This window comes from Eschrichtius robustus, chromosome 2 (assembly GCF_028021215.1).
Source record: "Eschrichtius robustus isolate mEscRob2 chromosome 2, mEscRob2.pri, whole genome shotgun sequence".
Lineage (NCBI taxonomy): Eukaryota > Metazoa > Chordata > Mammalia > Artiodactyla > Eschrichtiidae > Eschrichtius > Eschrichtius robustus.
This window is the reverse complement of record NC_090825.1, coordinates 77,999,933-78,021,948: the sequence shown is the minus strand read 5'-3', so window position 1 is coordinate 78,021,948 and position 22,016 is coordinate 77,999,933. Positions and strand designations below refer to the sequence as shown.

General features: G+C 40.8%; 1 protein-coding gene across 6 annotated transcripts in view; it reads right to left on the bottom strand.

Annotated features, from left to right (window-relative positions):
- The window catches only part of CAST (calpastatin), a 118,432-nt gene that overhangs the window by 22,850 nt on the left and 73,566 nt on the right, over positions 1-22,016 (bottom strand). For 4 of the 6 annotated variants that reach the window (XM_068535667.1, XM_068535669.1, XM_068535668.1 and 1 more), the window contains 13 exons: positions 21,218-21,301; positions 16,830-16,898; positions 15,599-15,697; positions 14,001-14,081; positions 13,317-13,355; positions 12,733-12,825; positions 12,498-12,587; positions 11,296-11,397; positions 7,920-8,003; positions 6,559-6,606; positions 5,319-5,414; positions 3,537-3,632; positions 71-172 (listed from right to left, as the gene is read on the bottom strand). In XM_068535667.1, coding sequence (XP_068391768.1) covers positions 71-172; positions 3,537-3,632; positions 5,319-5,414; positions 6,559-6,606; positions 7,920-8,003; positions 11,296-11,397; positions 12,498-12,587; positions 12,733-12,825; positions 13,317-13,355; positions 14,001-14,081; positions 15,599-15,697; positions 16,830-16,898; positions 21,218-21,301 — 1,083 coding nt within the window. The remainder of the gene's footprint in view (positions 1-70; positions 173-3,536; positions 3,633-5,318; positions 5,415-6,558; positions 6,607-7,919; positions 8,004-11,295; positions 11,398-12,497; positions 12,588-12,732; positions 12,826-13,316; positions 13,356-14,000; positions 14,082-15,598; positions 15,698-16,829; positions 16,899-21,217; positions 21,302-22,016) is intronic. The other 2 variants (XM_068535670.1, XM_068535671.1) reach the window with 2 other exon arrangements.

Below are 22,016 nucleotides of genomic sequence, written 5' to 3'. Positions count from 1 at the left end.
ACTGAGTTATCTGGGGAGTCAGGGCGATCAACGATAGTTCCTTTCTATGAAGTATCTGAGCTGCCATTACCTTGACTTTATCCTCCACAGGCTTTCCAACTTCTGGACCGGCTTCCTTTTTCCCCAGGCTTCCAGCCAAGGCTTCTACAGCATCATCTGGCCCCATGCCCTTCTAAAAGCACATCAGGGGGTATACTAAGTAGGTGGTTAAGCATTCCTTTTAAAAGAGACTACAACAAACAATTCAGATGGGCATATCCTTATTTCAGGCCTAGATAAGAAGCACATGTCATCTTTTAATAATCTAAACAATCAACTGAATTAGAATCTATGTTTAAAAATCCTGAGGTGTTAAAAATTAGAGCAAGTTTCTTATGTTAAACATTAAGTGTGTGCAATTTATGTACTGACACTGAGGAACTTTTAAGATCTAACCCACGTTTTGGTTCAGAAATTAGGAAGTTAAGAGAATGGGTAACACCACACAGAAGCTGAAAGCCAGGAAAGAAGAAAGAAGTGATCTTTATGTGACTGTTCTAGAGATGGCACAGGAAAGCTTTCAGAAAAGCCCTCGAGAGGACATTCTTCCCAGTGAAACAGCTGGGCCCCGGAGGCAATGGCTCCGGCCGAGCCTCTACTGAGGCACAGAAGCTTGTGTTCTCTATGTGGCTCCTACTGGTCAGAGTGGATTCACGCCAGTTCAGGTGACGGCCTGTGACTTATTAACCTGAGTGGCCCAATGAGAACAGTCTACCTGTGGTCCAGTTGTTGAAAATGAAATGTGCTCCCTGTGATATAGTGAGCTCTGACCACAGTGGTATTTAAAATGAAACTGGATGAACACAGAACATAAACGGCATAAAGGGAAAATAAAGGATAAATTCTGTTTGGGCTAAAGAGAGGATAGATCCAGCTTTTTCCAAACCACAGGTCACGATCCATACATGATGAGCTCTTAAAATCAATTTAGTAGTTCATGGTCAGGACGTTTTTTAAATGAAGAATATAAAATAGAATGCATCATGCATATCAAGGATAAGTACCATTTACTAAACTATTGTTCTACTGTGTGGGTCCTGGGTTGCAGAATCCATGAATTTCCAACTCTGGTCTTGGTCAAAAGTGTGAAATCTGAATTAAACAGTCGCAAAGATTATTCTTATTGTAAAAGAATATGACTTCACATGGAGTACATATTGGAATTTTAGAGTAAAAGCGTCTTTCTGTTTTCTATAGATTAGCCATCATCCTAAGTAAGAAAAGTTGTTTTGCTGCTAAGCTGCACCACAAAAGTAAAGATCACCAGTGAAAAAAGGGCCGTCGAGTGGAAAGTGATTTATCACCATCTAGTGGTTGGACACTGCATAGATTTTATTCTGGGGGGCAACAAACATCCCTGATGTTTCCAACCTGCTTGGGATATTAACTAAGAGCTGCAGCGGTCCCCAGGTCTTAGCCAAGCAACCTGATTGCTACCTGATCCAAGTCACCTGCTCACACTTCTGTTTTCTACTCTCTGCTGCAGAATCTTTGGAAACTACTGCTTCCCAAGCCTGTGCCCTTTGGCTCAAGAAATAAGTGAAACCGAGTTAGAAAAGCTAGGGGAAGCAGCAGCAGTCTTAAGAGCTAAAGAATCTGGAAATAGGACCAACGACAAAAGCTTCTATTTTTGTTGTCAGGTTCAGAACTAGAACTCAGGTCTTTGGATTTGCTCAATAAACTTTCTTTTTCTACAACAAGAACTGCAGAGGGCAGACGTTCATCTCCTTCCCCTGGGCTTTCTGTTTCCTTTCGCTCACTGATCCTCCAGCCTCTCTTGAGTTCTCTGACCTTTATCACACTCTGCAGCTGTTCCTTCTGGCTCCCATGGGTGTCACAGTCCCAGAAATGCCAACTGACCTCAGTGATGATAAACTCGGCAACTGTGGTAACCAGAGTTGGTGGAGTAGAGGCCCAGGAAAGGCGGTCAGAGAATAGAAAAACAAGAGCTCTTTTTTTTTTTTTTTTCCTCTCCATTAAAAATCCAATGCTCAAATCTCTACAGTCGGGATAAAGCTGGAAAGGAACTAACTCGGCTCTAAGGCCCTGGCAGTCACAGTTGACACAACAGGTAGATGACACATGTTTAGGTCACAAGAGTTCTGCCCTGGAATATTGGCTACTGTCTTTTTGATTCCAATCACTGCCTCTGTGCCTACTTCCTTCACCAGTCTCTTCCCAGATTCTCTCTTCCTCTCCTGTTCTTTACCACTGTGGCCTGTGCCTGAATCCCACAATGTAAAAGTTTTTGGAGGGTACCCTGAGACTCTCCCACCAAATAAAAAGGAGGTCACGTCCTGTCTAAGGCAGGAGGGAGACCTTGGACTCTGAGGGGACTTGCAGCTGGCACCCAGGATCTCCCCGGCAGGAAGCAGCCACTCAGGGTACCCAGGACTCTTGTCCTACACCTTCTTCAAGGCCCTCTTCTCTCAAACAACTAAATGCACATACCCCAATACCTGAAGGGCTCCACACCTCTGTGCTGGGCTGTCCCAGGTTTGCTGGTCTCCCCAGGAAAACAGTGCTGTTCCCACTTCTCAGTAGGATCCTGTCCTCCACCTGCAAGCCTTTTCGAGTTCCTCCTGGAAAGCAGTTCCTTCACCCATGTTCCTGCTGCCCTTTTCCCATATGAGAATGATCAAACTAAACTGTAAGCCTGAACCTGGCCCATATCCAAACTAGACCTGAAGGGGGCTGAGAGCAGGGGCCGTATCTTACATCTCAGCTGAGGTTCTGAAAGGTTAAGTGAATTGCTCAAGGTCAACTCGAAGTTCATTTCCCTCGTTTATAAGAGAGACATGATCAGAACAGCCTTCACAGTGTCCTTGTGAAAATTTAATGAGAAGATATTGCAAAGCATCTAGAACAAGTTAGTTATTCAGAGTGTAGATTCACTAAGTCTGTACTAACGAAACATAGTTCCATCAGCTGTTATTCTCTGAGTCAGATTCTATCTGCTAATGGAAACAAAACTCACTGAATTCCAAAGAAAACAGATTCAACTAGTTAAATATCATACCTTATAGAAAAATTAGAAAGTGAGAGAGAGGCAAGAGCAGAAGGAAGGGGAAAGGAAGTGAGTCCACCTGTCTCCCTTCAGTTGGGAGAGAAGAGGAGTCATGATGACGAAGGTGCAGATGATTCCACCAGGAGAGTCAATAAAAAGTAATATCGGGCTATTTGTGGGACACCAAATCAGCTTGAAAGACACAGGAAAGTGAAGAAGCATGATTAACCGCAGTAGCTGAGGAGCTAGAAACAATTTCAGAAGGTTAAAACAAAACAAAACAGTTTGCAGCAGTTGAATTAAAAATTTAAATCTAGCCTGAGTTTCTAGCTCCTCCCAGAAGCCTAAACACAGGATAATATAGCTATCTAAGATTTTATTTTTATTTTGTTAGAATAAAGTAATATGACGGTAATACACAGCAGAAAGGGCAGGGGAGGAAGAACATTACTTTCTCAAGACATTTCTCAGTGCCCAGAGGACCACTCACCGCCGCGGCTGACGGGGGCGGGACCGACTGCACAGAACACAAGGTGGTCCGAGGCACGGCCCCTTCCACAGGAGTAGCGGCAGCAACCTGAGACTCCTGCAGAAAGAAGCAGGTACAATGACGAATTTTTAGAAATATCCGGTTATTAAGACTGAACAATGATAGGCCAACAATACAGTCTGCTACACCATATGCTGTGAGCATGACTTTCTTGAATGCGCAAGGATTTTGAGCAGTAAATAAGTCAAGGCATGTTGAAACTCTTCAGCTACCATTACTTCACCTTGGTTTCACCTCTTACCTTAGGTAGGTTACTAAACCTCTCTGAGACACAGTTTCTACATCTGCAAAATGAGAACAATTATAGTACCTACATCTCAAGGGTTGACAGGGGCCTTGAATGAGATAAAACATGCTAAGTGCTTTGCATAGTACCTGGGAACACAGTAAGCTCAGTGAATTTTATCAACTATTATTATTTATATTATTTGCCATCATGTAATATGTAACAATAATAATATACCAATTATAAATGCAATACAATATTTTATTTAAATACCTCATTTTTATATATCTAAGAGCACCCCGTAAACTGTAAATAGCTATGTACAAATGCAAGGTAGTAAGACTATCCCAGGGGTTCTAAAAGTGAGGTCCCTGGATCAGCAGCCTCAACACTACCAGGGAACTTGCTAGAAATCCAAATTCTCGGGCCCCACCGCAACATACTAAATCGGGGATTCTGGGGGTGGGACCCAGTAATGTGTGCCTTAACAAACACCCCACGTCATCCTGATGCGTACTGAAGTTTGAGAATCACTGTGCTATTCTGCTACAAGAGTAAAATTTCAAACAGATTGTTTTTAATCCAGACATTTATGGAAGCCTATCCTGTATGCAAGGTGCTCAGCAGATGATCATTAATAGGGCATGAGCTCTTCTTTCAAGGAATTTACTATTTAAAAATATGAATAAATGTTAGAAGTAAAGACCAGTGCAGCTAAAACCTTGTTTGCAACAAATGCCTCAACAGGGATATATAAAGAAAGCATGACAGACCTCCCTGGTGTGTTGTATTCTGCTTAATAAGAGTGGGAAGGGTGGTAAGGTTTGGGGAGGGAAATGCAGGAGATAGAGGCCATATTTTAGCTGAGCCTTAAAGGGATGACTACGATTTTAGTTGATCTAGAATTTGGAGAGGTTATTCTATGCAGAAGGAACCATATGAGAAAAGCCTTGGAAACATACAAGTACTTACAACCTGAGTTTAGTGATAGGGGGACACATCTTGGCATGAAAGGAAGCTGGGGCCCAAATACATGAGCAGGAACTTTTTTGTAGGGAATGGGAAGCTCCTGAGGGTTGGAGCAGGGGAATGTTGTGTCCACAAACATGCTTGAGAAAGAATAATGCCGGTGGACATATGGGATGGGCTGGAAGGAGACCAAAGACACAGGCCATTGCCATCTTGAGGTGACGAGTGATGACAACTTTAACTAGGTCAGTTACAGAAGCAGGAATGGAAAGAAAAGCACAGGTGTGAATACCTTCCTGAAGGAATAATTAATTAAAGGACTTAAACTGCAAGAATATGAGGGTCAGCCTGGGAAAATAAAGCACATCCAGAAACAGGCAAGATGAAAACTGCGTGCGAAAAAAGATGGCAAAATGGGCCTTTTCATCAGCCACTTCCTGTTAAAAGTTTTGGTCTCACATTTTTAAGATTATAGAAGAACATTAAAAAACAACAAAAACTAGAGATTTTTATTTTTAGAAACATACTTCTGTTTTTTCAGTTGGCTTAGATTGTTTTTCTTTACACTTAGATTGGTCAAGATCTTCTGAAAGTTCATCAATGAGTTCTGATTCACTCAGGGGCTGTAACATAAGAAATATTATATAATATGAAGAAAATTAGTTTTACTTTGATAAAAGAAGCTTTCATAGAGAAAAAGGTTTTCTGGTAAACACATATTATGTCATATTTTAGGATCTAAAACCAAAAGTTAATTTATACAGGGTATATGTTTCATTTATCAATGTAAGGTAAATGTCATGCATCAAATAAGGAATACTAAACACCTCAGTACCACAAACATGGTAATGGTTTATTTAGTTAAAAGTTTTCCTGATACTTCAGTTTCAGAGTAATTTTGCTCAAATAAGATTGCCTGTTTGTTCCAATGAAGATCTTTATCATTTTTCCTTATGTGATTGTTTCTTCTACTTCCAGCGACTTCCCTTATAAATAAGTCACAGGAAACATAGATCATATACTCCTTTCCTATGACTACATGGGGTTTTGGCAGGAAAGTTCTTCTATCCTTAGTTCCTTCAGGTGAAGTGGTGTTATTCGTTTACTGTAATTAGTCAAAATCTCCACATGCTCTAATCTGTGACAGAATGGCATGTAATTCAGAAGCTGGGCCCCAGAGTTGGACAGACAGAGTTTCGAGTCCTAGCCTTGCTACTCCCTAGCTGTTTGACTTTGGGCTATTTACAGAATCCTTCTGTGTCTCAATTTCCTCACCTGTAATATGGGAATAATAATAGTGCCTTCCTCAAAATGATAACACACAACACCATTTAGTGTAGTGTCAGGCACATAGTAAGTGACTAATAAATGTAGTTGCTTAATATCATCATGATAGGTAACTATGCTGATTAACACCAAATTAAGTAAAGGCAGCATAGAATCATTAGAGCACTTGATGCTGTAATTAGCATCAAACCAAGTGTTAACAACCTAATTTAAGGGCCCTTTTGATATCGGCTCCTAATGTTCAACGAACATCACCTGTAAACTTGTAATATTTTAGTAATAATTCATGAGATAAATAATCATTAAAATATGTGAAAAAGAGTCAGAGATCTAAGCTAAGTGTTGCTGTCAAAAGTTCCTCTCTCCTTAATAGTAGGCTGGCATGCAAGTCTCTACAGTGAGATCTGGTCTGTCAGAATTATCTGTTTATACCTTACAGTTCTATTGCTTTTTAAGTATCAAAAAAACTTATTTCCTAACCTTGGGTTTTTCTTCAACATCTGGCAGGAGTGGTTTTCCATCTTTATCCTGTAAAATGAAATTAAAAATACATTTAAAATGAAATAGAAAATTTTGCTTTCTTGTCCCATTAAGTCTGTTTTAGAAATTCCAGGATATGAGAGGAGAGATTGTTTTTTTTGCCATATATCTGAGTGAGTTTGTGTTTCAAATTAATTTTTTTATAAAGTATCAGAATAAGGAGTTGAGCTGTAAAAATCAAGAACCCAAATGCTATAAAATATAATGCAATTACTTTTCTTTAAAAGTTACTGAAGGGACTTCCCTGGTGGCACAGTGGCTAAGAACCCGCCTGCCAATGCAGGGGACATGGGTTCAAGCCCTGGTCCGGGAAGATCCCACATGCCGCAGAGCAACTAAGCCCGTGTGCCACAACTACTGAGCTTGTGCTCTAGAGCCCGCGAGCCACAATACTGAGCCTGCATGCCACAACTACTGAAGCCTGCACGCCTAGAGCCTGTGCTCCACAACAAGAGAAGCCACCGCAATGGGAAGCCCGCGCACCGCAACAAAGAGTAGCCCCTGCTCGCCGCACCTAGAGAAAACCCACGCGCGGCAAAGAAGACCCAGTGCAGCCAAAAATAAATAAATAAATAAATAAAATTTTAAAAAAATTACTGAAAAATAATTTCCATCTTTTGGATAAGGAAGTAGAATTTTTTAAAAAGTTCTTTGGCTAAAAAGATGTAGCTACATCAATGAAAGATTGAAAAAAGCTTCAATTCTCCAACCCAGGGTGAAGAGATAAGATATCATTCCTATAAAACTGGTTTTTCAGAATTCACAATTTAGAATGTTTCTAAAAAATGAGAAACTTTCCATATATAAGCATTGTAGCTATTTTCCACCATATGTTTATATGTATTATTTCAAAGATAAATTACAAATGTAAGTATAGGATTAAGTCCACCATCCTCACGTCAAACTGAAACCAACAATAACAAAACCATCTTCACTGAGGATACTGGTAAATCATTGTATGTTTATCTACCACTTAGAAGAGCTATGTGCTTTTATCCATACAGCAGTTAGAGAAGATATTATTCCCAAATTATTCCTTCTGCTTTAAGGTTAAGGACCTATGTCAAGCATGGTTAATAGTTGAAACACTTGAATTTGTGGGAATTTTAATGACCACACGGTCATTACTTAGGAAACCCTCTTTTAAAGGGTCCAACTGTAGAAGACAGAGAATAAAGGGTTCAGGGTTTTCAGAGTTAACATCAGACACGTCCTTAAGCATCATGGGGACAGACAGGACAAAATGCGATGCGAAGGCAGGAGGAGTGAGCTGCTGTCACGCACCGTGGCGAACAACGTACCGTGGCTGGTTTTAATCTATACTCTGGTGGGACTGTTTCCTCATCTTCACCACACTTCTTTAGTTTCTCTTCTTTGGCTTTTGCCTGAAGAAGGTGGAGGAAAAACATAAGCATTTGGATAATACATGTAAAATAAGACATCACTTTATGTTCTCCATGGGTGTCGTGGAGGAGACCAAATCAGATTAAAGTGCCCGGAGAGCAGTTAGGAGGAAGGCAGTGTAGGGTGACGGAGAAAAAAACAACACAGCCAGGAATCCCGGGGAGGTGTCCCTGCCCTGTCTCTATGACCTTGGGAAGCCACCTAGACTTTCTTCGGCTCAGTTTCTTCAGCTGTAAAATGGGGCTACTAAGAATCCTTACCTAGCTTGCTGACTTGTAAGGATCAGCAGAGAAAATTAAATAAAATATCCTTTGAAGAAAGGTAAGCACAGTGCACAAGCTGGCTGCAATTATTTTACAGCCTTCATCTGTCGTACTCAATGAGGCAGTTATCTAAGGGGGAGAAAACAACCAATTCTCATGAATGTTAAACACAGTTCAGAAAGGGGAGAGGCATCCCATCACAAATCTTGGCTGATCCATGGATAATTAGTTTTCCCTTTTTTAAAAAAAAATTTATTTAATTTATTTATTTTTGGCTGCATTGGGTCTTCATTGTTGCGTGCGGGCTTTCTCTAGTTGCGGTGAGCGGGGGCTACTCTTCTTTGCGGTGCATGGGCTTCTCATTGCAGTGGCTTCTCTTGTTGCGGAGCACAGGCTCCAGAGCACAGGCTCAGTAGTTGTGGCGCATGGGCTTAGTTGCTCCGCGGCATGTGGGATCTTCCCGGACCAGGGCTCGAACCTGTGTCACCTGCATTGGCAGGAGGATTCTTAACCACTGCGCCACCAGGGAAGCCCTGGTTTTAATGCTTTTAAAAGAACTCCCTTCAGTAACACCAAGACGTCACTGGATTACTGAACCATGCACAACCAAATGCATTAGAAATAAAAGTGCAGTTCCACAGCAGATCAGTGGCTTCTAGGATATAACATTTGATTTTAAACTACTGGTGGGTAATGCAAAGTGCCATGATATGTAATAATTTGTACCTGTATCAAGGCATGGATTTAAATCACAAATCAAGGAGCTCCTGGGCACAAAAGTGTGTGTGTGCTGGGGGGTGGCGTGGGTATTTAGCTGATTCTAGCTCAGCCTATTGCTCCCATCTACATCTCAGCCTAAGATTGTGGTTCTCCATTGAATGCTTAGTTAGTTGATTAATTTAAAAATATTTAATGAGCACTTTTAATAAGCCAGGTACTTTTCTAGGCTTTGGAATTATAGTTGTATTTTCTATAGAATAATAACTGGGATGAAAGGATTTTTAAAAAAATATTTCCAGTTACATTCTACTGCAGGATATGAAGGAAGTCCTGTTATATAGTGGTACTCCCCAGTTCAGGGATTTGTGAGGTCTCTGGCTATAAAACAGTCCTCATCATGAAAGAGTCACCTGTATAGGACTGTCCTCTCCACTTAGGCTTGAGAACAGTGAGTCACATGCACAGCTAGATCCTTTCTATTCTTTGATCTTTATATTCTTTAAATGACTGCATTGTGGTTTGTATCCAGTAGGCGGTGAAAACAAACATCCCCTGAATTGAAATAGTTCCAGACTAGGTAACTACACTAGAAATAGGGGAGATTAATAATGAGGTATCACTACAGAATAAATGCATTATGATACATTACAAGAATGACAAGTGGGCATGGACCTCTTCTCTGAAGCATCATCTGGTGCAGAACGTGCTGGAGTGGCCGTGGACTCCTATAGCATATCGACCTCTATGAGCCTTATCACAGCAGACTACCGAGGAAGTAGTGAATTAACCATCAGGTACTAAAAATTCAACTTAAGAATCCAGAGGATTGGAGAATCTTTATACTTTGTACATAATTAAAAAGGAAAACTAGTGTTAGGAGTAGAATAGTCCTTTTTGTTCAAATTTTAGGAGTTTGCTAACTTTCTAGAGGAAATTTAATACATTTATATGCATCCCTAAACCCAAACTGTTTAAAAGTTATTTTTACATAACTTTTTCACATCTACCTATCTGATTTTAGTCACTCGAAGAGTCTTTTCATCCTGGGATTATGTTTATACTTTCTGTCCCCAAATTATCATCTTCTTAAATCACCTTAATCATCTATCTGTAAACAGCCTGAGGCCGACGTGCCATTGGCTGGCTGCCATGCAGCCCTCGGTGGTGGACCGCCAGAGTCCTGCCAGGACCACCCTTTCCTTGAGACATTGTGCACCTCGCACTGTGTTGTAATCAAAGTTTCCCTTTCTCCCAATACATTACTTGGTCCTGGAGGACAAGGACTGCTTCCCCTGCTCCCTTGTGTTCGCCTTCGCAAAGCCTGTCGTGCCACACCGCGCCCCGCAAGCCCTCAACGAAAGTCGAAGATAGAAACTGGCCCATTTCAGACCAGGGCAGTCCCAGACTCAGGGGGCGTTGCTGGGAGTCAGCGAGACTCACCTTCCCCAGTGACTCAGAACAGGAAGTGACAGCGGAGGCAGCAGCATTGTGACAGCGACAACTGCCAGCTCCCACCCTGAGCTGATAGGCTGGCGCTCCTGAGGGTCCCCACCACCACACCGCCTGGCCAAGGACGCCCGCAGGGCGGCTCTATGCTTTCCCTCCTCTTTTCCTCCAGAGGACTCAGTTAAACAATTCTTTAAAAATTGGAATTTAATATGAACACTCCCTTCCGCCAAATACAAGCTTGCTTTGGCTCGTAAGGCTTGTTAAGGTCTTGGTGTGCAGTGGGGTAAACACACCCCAGCATCACACTCTAAACACGCAGCAAATCCAGTTATAAAGTAATTGTTGCTTGATTTTATTCTAATTTGAGACAAGTTTTCAACATTTTCCCCCATAGTTATAAAAAGGATCTCCCACCCCATCTGCAACCATCTCCCTCTCTCCTTATAAAGAGAAGCACCTGGAACCTTTTGAAAATACAAATTTCCAGTTTCCATGAGAGCAGACAAAACTATTTGTCACCAGGCCACTGCCTCCGTGTTATCTTGTCTAGTCAGGTGTCGTCTGAGAATTGGCAAAGAAGATTAGTGTTCATTTTAAATATTAAAATTCTAGATGGTTAACAAGACAAACACTGAAATATCCTTTCTGGTTGCTAACTCCCCAGCAATAAATATCTAAATTAGCCAGACCCTGAAAGTAAGGCAGGACAAAGAACAGTTCATTTAAAATCTCTAAGAAAATAAAAATGGTACAAGAATTCTAAACATGTGTAATGCATTAGCTTTGTAACCTTGTAACCTGAAGACTAACAGGCTTTGTATGGGAACTCCAAGGTCAGTACCTCATTGACTTCCTTAATGGAGCTGAGGTCGAGCTCAGGTTCCGGCTTCCGGCTGCCCAGCGAAGCTGACAGAGCCTCGAGTGCCTGATCACTCATCGTGTCCTGTGAGGGAAAAAAAATTCTGTACATTAAAAAGAGAACATCTCCTCAACCTAAACAATCCACCCATTTCTTTGTGAAATTCAAAATTTTAAATCTCTAAGAATAAGCTGTGGATTGGGGAAGGACTCTAGGAAGGCAATTTTATTTAAAACCTAGTAAAAGAGAGAAAGAAAGAAGAACTTACCAGTGAGTGAAAACTGGGGCTTAGGACTCGTTTCTACAGTAAAACTGGGGCTTAGGACTCGTTTCCCTGCGCTCAGAGGTACACTTCACCTCTTACTTAGCAAGCTAGAAGTGTAACTGTAATCATAATTATATTATAAAATACTCATATCAAAATAAAAGCTGCAAGAAGTAAAACTTGCACTATCCTGCTTTTCTTTTTCTAAAAATGTGTCTCTAAAAATGACTCCTGACAACGCTGTCCTTCAGCACGACTTCAGCGAAGCCCAGGAAGCAGAGGGCCCTGAAGTGGCTGACGGCTGTAGGAACTCCCACTCCCAGGGGTGTGGTGCTCTCGCCGCTCCTCAAGGCATATAAAAATAAACCGCCCACCCCAGGAGCGAGAGGCAGAGCAGCCCCAACAGAAACGGCTCCTTGGATTATCTGGACCATCTGCAGGTGGGGCATGTTTTCTCATCCAGTCCAGAGCTGCAGGGCCACCTTTCAGGATTCACAAGAATTAAGTTATAGTCAACCGTGGTTAAGGTGGAGAGAAGCAGCTATAACAACATCCCCCTAGTGATTCCCAGGACTCAGACTCCTTTAGAAAATCAAGTTGAAGATTTGATGTCCCAAGAGTGCAGTTCCTCTGGGATCCTGCTCTTTCTGTGTAGTGTGATGGTGAGATAATCTTATTCCACAACCAAGGCAAGCGTGTTGAAAGCACCCCTAAGCATTTGTAGAAACAGCAGGCCTGCCTGGAGATGACCAATATAACCCTGACTGGTCTCACTAGTCTACACAGGCCCAAGGGAGCAAAGATGCTCAGTAGGTGTGATGCACTATTGGGGTTCTCCCCAATCAGCTACATCAGCCTCAGGAAAGTGACTGCTGTCGGGCCGACCATGCTTAATTTTAAAGAAGTAATTTTTTTATACCTCTTCCACCTTTCTTTTTTTCTCCTTGGGTGGAGCAGCACTTTTGATTACTTCAGCTGACTGAGCTTTTAAAACCTCTCCTGTAGACTTCTGAAAAACAAAATACAAAAGATTTGACTTACAGAAGAAGGAAATGTATTAACCAAATTGTAGTAACCAGAACTAAAAAGTTGTTGGTGTCTTAAAGTGTGAGATGGTTTCTAACAAGTTTCCCTCATTACATTAAAAACAATACCTCTTTCTTGGTTTTCTTCCCATCAGCCGCAGGAGAACTGTAGGTGAAGTCTGATGACAAGGCATCTATGGCATCATCGGGCCCCAGGGGTTTCTAAAGAAACAGGCAGCACGACGGGTCACACGTGGGAATCATTCAAGTGACAGATCAGATTATAAACCCAGCAAACGAAGAATGTACTTTTGCAATTCCTTGACTACCAGATGAGATGTTTAATGAAATAACTCAGATGAAAGCCTATGTTTGGGAGGAAACTGGATGCTCAATAAATATTATTTTCCTGTTTCTCTCTTCTCAACATATTACATGTTAGGATATTCTCATCTTATTTTTATTAACATTTATTTTATCCTAAAACTTTCTTGGCCCCATTCTTCTTTCCCTCAAAAAATCTGCTTAGGAAATAAACACTCATTGAAACAACCCCCAGGCCCACTTCCGTTCTCTGAACAGATGGAAACTTCATCTGATTTAGAGATTAATATAGTCATAATCCCAAAATACAGAAGTGATAACTCTATCCCCCCAACCAAAGATATAAAAAATGTTAAATCTGATCTTAGAAGACATTTATGTGAACTCACCAAAGAGTCTGGAGGAGGCCCTGTGATCCCTTCTTTTTTCTGAAACAAATATTAATTTGATGATGCTGAGAAGGCAAAATTAATCCTTACAATCGGCAAAATGCATAGCTCAGTGAATGCTATGGGCTGAGTTGTGTCCTCCCAAAATTCATAAGCTGAAGTCCTATCCCCTAGAACCTCAGAATGACTGTATTTGAAGACAGGGCCTTTAAAGAGGTAATTAAGGTTAAATGAGAACATTAAAAGGGGCCCTAATTCAATAGGACCAGTGTTCCTGTAAAAGGGGGAAATGACCCAGAGATCCACGTAGAGAAAAGACGACATGCAGATATGTATACATAGAAGATGTGGAATTACTCCACATGTAGGTATCTATAGACCAAGGAGAGAGGCCTGAGACAGATCTTCCTCTCACAGCCTTCAGAAGGAGCCAACCCTGCCCACATCTTGATTCCAGTCTTCCAGCCCCCAGAATTGTGAGACAGTAAGTTTCTGCTGTTTAAGCCATCCAGTCTGTGATACTCCAATATGGCAGCCCTACCAAAGTAATACAGTGAGCTTCAGAGTAATGACAATTTTGCACGCCCATTATATTATCTAAGTTAAAAAAAACTGGATATATTAATGTGATAAAAATTATAACTCCAAAAAAGAAACAATAAAGTAAACGATTGTTTAACTTACATTTAAAAGTTCCCTATATTTTGGAGGAAGTGTGACTTCTCTTTTACCCAATTCCTCTATGTAAGTAGAACTCATCAGATCCTAGAAGAAAACCGTACACATAGGGATATTAGCTGACAATGTTATATACATATTCTTAAACCGAAGTACTATTGCATTATTAATTTATGGAACTATTGAGAGTAAATATAAATCATTTAGAAGCCAATATTTTACACAACTCTGAAATTCTAAGTTTCCACAAATACTTGCCCATATTTAATTGGCTTAACTCATTAGTAATGCTATAAAATATTCAAACCACTATATTAAATTTGATTCATATATAAAATGCATTTTATTTAAAAATATTTTTCATTATCTAATACTTCTATACCTACAAAAGAGCAGTTGATAACAGTGAATTTCTATATAACCCAACAGATCTAGTTATTTCTTATCTAATAAGAAAAAAATCAGAGTGATGTTTCTTTTTTAGCACTCTCCAATCCAATTCCTCTTCCTTGTTTTCCAGAGATAGCCATCATCCTGAACTTTATCATCCATCAGTGTAAAGTTGAGTATATTTTAAAACAATTATTCCACATGTAGATACCCATAATCAATATACACCATTACTTTGCCTATTTTCAAGTGTTATATAAATGGTATCAAATTCTTATGTCATTTGGTAATGTACTATCTTTATTCAAAGTTATGTTTTTGTAAGGTTATCCATATTGATACATGAATAAGCCATTTTAACCACTATAAAGTGTTCCACTATATCATCTTGTCTCCTGTTGAACAAAATCATTTCCAAATGTTTCACCTGTTCTTAGAACTCCTTATACACCTGGGCAAGGCTCCCTCCAGCAAGTCTCTCTAGACGTGGGATTGCTGGTTAGAGGGTGTGCACATCTTCATGTGACATCCACAGGCTCTGGGCCAGTTGTCAGACTTTTACACTTCTGCCAATCAGGTGAGTGTGAAGTGCTATCTGTCTGTGTTTTAATACCATTTTCCTAATTACTAGGGAGACTTTCATGTGTCTTTTGGCCAAATTTTCTCCTAATTTTTGGGTTATCTTTTTCTCAGTTTTAAAAAATCTTCATAAATTCTAGAAACAAATCCTTTGTTATGACTGTTGCAATATTTTCTTACAGTCTATGGAATGTCTTTTATTAATGCCAAGGAACATAATTTTCTTGCTTTTTATGAATCAGGAATAGAGATGAATTGAGGGTAGAAAATATCTAGAAATCAAGATAAGTTCAAGTGATAGGATGGGAAATATCTGGAAACTAAAATAAGTCAAAGTCCACTGGACTTAAGCCTCGAAGAAAGAAAATAAGTCTCTGTGATCCAACAGACTATACCCCAGCTGCAGTCTCAGCAGAGACAATCAATCAGTGTTTGCTGATCAACGGAATCACATAGCTACCTTAGGACAGTTTCCATCCACAACACTAATTTTCAGTTGCTATTACTGATACTGACAGCATACTGTTTCTCTCCAAGTGACAGAACACTATGTATTCTTTTGTGCATCATGACCATGACCTACTAGCTCTCCTACTCATTAAGTATGAATCTTTATCAACATCAAGATCACTTACCAAAACTTCAGGTCCAGTATATGTTGTATTATCTTCTTTAGTTTCTTCAGGTTCTCCTAAAGTGTCTATTAAGTCATCCAAAGCAGCACCCATGCCTGACTGGAAAACAAAAAGAGCAGATATGTAAATGTTATTTGTTACACATATTTCATTTTGATTTTTTGACTACCGAAAAAAAAATTCTGTGTAGAATAATACCAAACACCAGAAGTTCTTAAATGGTTAAAATCTGGTCTGTAATAGAACTTATTATTTAAAGTCCCAGAGTACAGATCCTAGGTTGGCAAGATAGAAAGCCACATTCAGGTTAAGAACCACAATTTCAATAAGTCTAAAGGCATTAACTACATGAACAAGTGTATGATTCATTACAGCTGCCAGACCACTGTACTGATAGTTTAAAGAAAAAAGGAAACAAACTACAGAGAATTATGATCATGTTGCTATATGCAAGAGAGGAAATGCTTAGTATTTTTGCTTATCAATCGTTTCCACCTCTTCCAAATAAAATATATTTCAAAAATGGATTGGCCTGTGTTCTTTTATTCATCTGTGGCTTTTTGTTCACTTGCTTGTCTGAAGATGTTTACAAACAGAAATTCCCTGAAAGAGATGTTAAATTTACAAGAAGTGACAGTTTATTCTGTCAATATGGGCTTAAATCAGTATTATGAATGAAGGAGTGCCACCATCCTGTTGTTGAGGTTAAGAATGATTCATTGTGAAGAATAAGCTACATTTGAAGGGGAAAACAATTTGAGGAAAGACCCTTTACTATTTAACTCAGCTTAAAAATGATTGTTTACATTTTTTTTTTGCAACTACCACACTTCCACTACAACTTTCGGCACTCACCTGATTGTGTAATAGCATGTGAGGCCTGTTAGCTTTAGACTGATTCAATTGGGAATTTCAGAATGAAGAAGTGCCTGGCATTGTTTAGTGATACCTCTGGTTAAAGAAGGTGCATTTGCAGGAGGGAAACTGGAATGTAAACTCCATGAGACATAACTGGAGTTTCCAGAACAGAGGGTTAGAATGTAAAATGTTACAAACATATGTGAGAAAATCCCACTTTCAACCCAGTCATATTAGCTTCAAACAATAATTCATTAAAAAGGTCCTTTAAGTTACCCTCACCTCATATTGTTTACCCTCAAGAAATCAGATCACGATAGACACAGAGACTATGAATAAATATCTACGTAAAAAGGCACTGCTATCTTCATACCTTTCCAGAGGGTTTACTTGGTTTGGATTCAACTGGTACAGCTGACTTTAATGATTTATTTTCTTTATTCTGGTGGGGGTTTAGAAAGAAAAACTCCTCATATATCTTTATAAAATTCAATAATATTACAAACTCTAAAATGAATACATTATAACATAACATGGATCATATACTAAACATCTGCTCTGTGCCAGACACTTTATGTGTTATATCCTTTTTCAGAACAGCATAAATAATGTTAATATTGATAATATTAATCTCACTTAGAGATGTGACAAGCAAGGCTCAGAGAGGCTGAGTAACTTCCCAGGTCACACAGTAAAGGACAGCACTGAGATCTGAATCCAGGACTGCCCGTCTCTTTCTTCACTGCTCTTGGTTGCCTCTCCCAGGGCCCACAGCTAATCTCTGCAACACCCATGAATTCCTTCTTATTACAAGCAGCCATTATTTCTAGATGTTGTTCTCTCGGTCTTTGCCCCTACACATCAAGACCTCCACCCCCCCCCCCTTGCTTTGGTACCTCATCACTCATTCTTTCCTTCATCTCCCTAAAATCAATGTCCTTTCCACCACGGCTTCAGTTGCTCCATCAATGACTGTCAATAACTTTCCAATCTGCAGTTTCCGTGCCTTTACCCAGACGTAATCTTCTCTGAGTTACTCTGGTGAGCAGCCCTCTCCCGACTCTCATCTCTCACAGCACCACCCCCGTTCTGTGCTGGCATCTGTGCCCTCTGTTCTCTGCCACCTCTGGCATCTCTCCTGCTTTGCCCCCTGCCACACACATGTTTCTGCCTGTCCTGGTGGTCCTAGGCAATCATTCCCTAGGGTCAGGGGCCAAATGCTTTCAGGGCCAGGCAGGAACGAAATGGTGAAGTCGCTGGGTTTAAGACAATAGGGAATTGCCTTCTGTGAAGGTCTCTGAAATCTGGGCAGCAGAGCTTGGAGGTGGAGAGCAGAGGCTCGAACTGTCTGGGTGTGCACACCAGCCCACACGCGCTGGCCGCAGGAGGCTTCAGGCAGGTCACGTCTCCTCCTGAACCTCCGTACCCTCATGGAGGAGGCCAGGACAGTGACTGCACCTACTGCAGCGGGTTGTGAGGACTAAACTAATTCATCTATTAAAGTACCAAAGCCAGTAGTTGTGCACACGCTAAGTACTCGTAAGTACTAGATATACAAATAAGTACTAAATAAGTGATTGCTGTGATTGTTATATTAAAGAGACTGTGGGAGCACCCGGGTGAACCTGAGTCCTGGCAACTGAATCCAGCTCCTTGATTCAACCACAACCTCGTGCAGATGTTCATTCAGTTTCACTCTCCCCTCTCTCCCTGCTTCTCCCTTTCCATTCACCTGGACTCCAAAACAATGTGCTAATCGCCTCTCTCTTGGGACACCTCAGGCATTTCAATTCAACCTGTCTAAAAGCAGGTATCACTTTTCTGGCTCCACCAACTCCCCTTCTGACCCTCTGTCCACCTGTCAGTGACAATCAGGACTGGGCTCACTTAAGAAGGCGCTCACTCCTGCAGGTGCTGGCCCTGCACTGGCACGAACCTGGCCATGGGTGCCTCCCTTGCCTCACCTTAGGGTTAGTAACCTAGTTCACTGAGATGCTGAAGCCCCAGGTTATCTGGGATTTTATTTCCCCTTTGCCCACTGCAGCCACTCATTTCCTAACACCTGAAAGCTTCACCTCTGCAACGCCTCCTGCATTGCTCCCCGCTCACTTATTCTACCCCAGTTCTAATTTAGGTTAACTTTGGACTCCCCAGGACGACTGAAACAGCCCCTGACCAGCCTCCCACCTTAAGATCTCTTACTCTGTCTCATCCCAGCCACTGCGGTCGCTTAATTCTTCGGCAGCTTGGTTTTAATCGCATCTCTCCATCTGTTCTCTAATCTTCAATGCTTACCTGCTGCCAGCTGTATCACTACCACATGGATTAACACACCTTTACATTCTCCACAGCAGCGCCTCGACCTGTCTTTCTGGTCTCACAGTCCCACTCACCTCCCCTGTGCTTCGCCCACACCGTGATGCACTTTGTACCCAGATCACATCTTATATTTTTCTCCCTTGGTATGTTTGCAAGCCTGCAATCCTAGCTATCCTTTCATGCCAAACTGAAACTGGATCTACTCAAAGTCCCCGAGGATTCCCCCAAATCAGACAGACTCCCTCTCTCCTCAAACAGCTCCCTGTGGGGACTTGTCTTAATCTGCCTTGAATGCAGTCCTGGGTACCTAGTTTTATCCCAGCCCTAGCGGGGTCAGCCTGCAGCTCAGTGTCCTGCAGAGTCAGACCGCAGTCCACAGCGCTTTACACACGGTATGGGCTAAAAAAGAAAAAGCAGATCTGACCAATCTCGTTTTCTGGGAGACAAATCAGAGGCAAAGAAAAGTGAAATGATTTGCCACAGGTCGTAGCACAAGTCAATGCACAGCAGAATTCCGTATAAACCTCGCCTAATTTTATTGCTTAGATTTTACTGATAACCCTGGCTAGATGATGTGTGGCATAAATTTTCAAATTATCAAAATTTGAAAATTACATTTACAAATAGGTTACAAAATTACATTTACAAATCTCTTAGAATAGGTTCAAATTACATTTTAAACCTATTCTAAGAGATCTAATCCTCTGTCTTAAATTTATCCATTTTCCAAACCATGGCATCTAGTTATCCCTCATCAACACAAGAGAGTGAAGTGTATCCCCAGGATGGGGGTAGGGATCTCAAGGTATATACAAGGGGTCTGCTGGAAAAATAAAACATTTTTTATTTTAAGTTGAGTATTTTCATTTAAAAGTTCATGTAAATTTTGCCATCATGCCACATGATATCTGCATTAGCTTGGAGAAAAATAATGTGCCTTTTCTTTTTCGAAATCTAATAAAAACTGATGTTTCAGGGAGATGTGCCATACTTTTAACCTATGACTTTTCTTACTTTACTTAGCCTGCAGAGGGATAACTGCTCCCATTTTGAGAAGCGGGAAAATAGATAAACACGTATTACTTTTTTTCTGCTTTCATTTCCATCTTACTGTTGCTTCAGTTAGTTACTTGTGGCTTTAAGAGAAATACGTACCAGCATTTCTAGGACGATATGGCTTCCAAACTGATTACTAACTCTGATTGCTAACTCTGTATTCCTATGGGTAGAAAAGGTAGACTATTCCTTGTCTTACATTCCCAAGCTAGTCTCTTCAAAGGATCTAAGGAAGGTGCCCATAATTTGCCAGTGGGGCACATATACTCTCTCCTGAGAGGGCTTGTGATGCTCCTTTGAAAACCTCCCATATCCATCCATGTAGATGTCATGACTGCACATAATTTACTCATTTCAAGATGGCAGCGTTCATAGTAAAAGCTGAGAGTAATGCTTATTCAAATGCTCATGGCAATTTTATGTGCTTTATTTCAAACCCATAAATCTTGAAGGCAGGATCTGAGTCAACTCACATTTTAATTTCCTTGGTATTGATATGAGGCCTTATACATGGCAGGCACTCAGTAACTATTTATTTATTTATTTATTTATGGGGTCTAAAAATAATTTTTTTTTATAGATCTTTATTGGCGTATAACTGCTTCACAATACTGTGTTAGTTTCTGTTGTACAACAAAATGAATCAGCCATAGGCATACATATATCCCCCCATCCCCTCCCTCTTGAGCCTCCCTCCCACCCTCCCTATCCCACACCCTGATCCCACCCCCTAGGTCATCGCAAAGCACCAAGCTGATCTCCCTGTGCTATGCTGCTGCTTCCCACTAGCTAACTATTTTACATTTGGTAGTGTATATATGTCGCTGCTACTCTCACTTCACCCCAGCTTCCCCGCCCTCCGCACGGTGTCCTCAAATGCTTCTCTATGTCTACGTCTTTATTCCTGCCCTGCCACTAGGTTCATCAGTACCATTTTTTTAGATTCCATATATATATGTGTTAGCATACGGTATTTGTTTTTCTCTTTCTGACTTACTTCACTCTGTATGACAGACTCTAGATCCATCCACCTCACTACAAATAACTCAATCTCGTTTCTTTTTATGGCTGAGTAATATTCCACTGTACAGTAACTATTTATTGAATGCATGAATTTTAAAATCATGCATTCAATAAATAGTGTCTTTTTGGTGTCTTGCCCTCTCTCTATCCTTCAGATGCATGCTCTTCTTCATAAAATTTCACATATGAAGTGTTCAGTTTTAGCAAATGACAGGTTATTTGACTGTGACAGCACTGGAACACTGAATGGTTAAACAGAGCCAGCCAGGTAGAATGGGTCTTCGCTGAGCATATGTTTCTCATAAAAGAGACCTGATAAGCATTGAGGCCCATGTACATGTTACATCTTTTATGTGTGCTCACCTTGTCAACTGGTTTGCCAGATGCTGCAGCTACGCCAGTAACAGCACTCTTTCCACCACTGGAAATTGTGTCCTGTGACTTAGTCTAATGGATAAAAGATTGACAGAACTAAGTACCCCTGAATGACTATTTTCAAGATCATACATTTCAAATGTCACTAAGGAGCCAGTTTCCCTTAGCAGACATCTTGTAGGGAAATGGTCACTAGCTTCCGCTGCACATGATGCAAGGCTGGGCACATACAGCTGGACTCAAGAGCTTACAGAGCCCATGCAGGTTAACACACATAGGTGAAGTGGACCAGGCGGGCACATACAAGGTTGTAAAGCCTCTAGTCAATTGTTGCTATGTGAGCCCACTGTTGCCAGATATTCCAATTTTTCGAGAGAAGCTAGAAATTTGCATTTTATGTGAAGTATTCTGACTTTATTTGTTGGCAGCTAATTAAAAATCACTTTGATTACTGTTAGCCAAATAAAATACACAAGTGGCTGCAATTGGTGGGCCACAAATTTGCAGTCTCTGATATAAGGTATATTGTTAAGCAGGCCTATTTCCTATCTTCCAAGAGCTCTCAATGAAAAAGTTCTCATAGATGTTTATTCTTCTAGTAGTTGAATAGTTGTATTCTGGAAATACAGAATATATTTCTGATTTTTGGCTCTGTAAGTTGATCTCTCCTACAACAAGACCCTAAAAACTCTAAGACTTCCAGGTAAAGAGCAGATCTCGCAGGGCATCTGAGTTCCCACAGCCCACGAGGAGAGGGGTCCAGGAGGCAGCCTCAATCCCAAGCTTC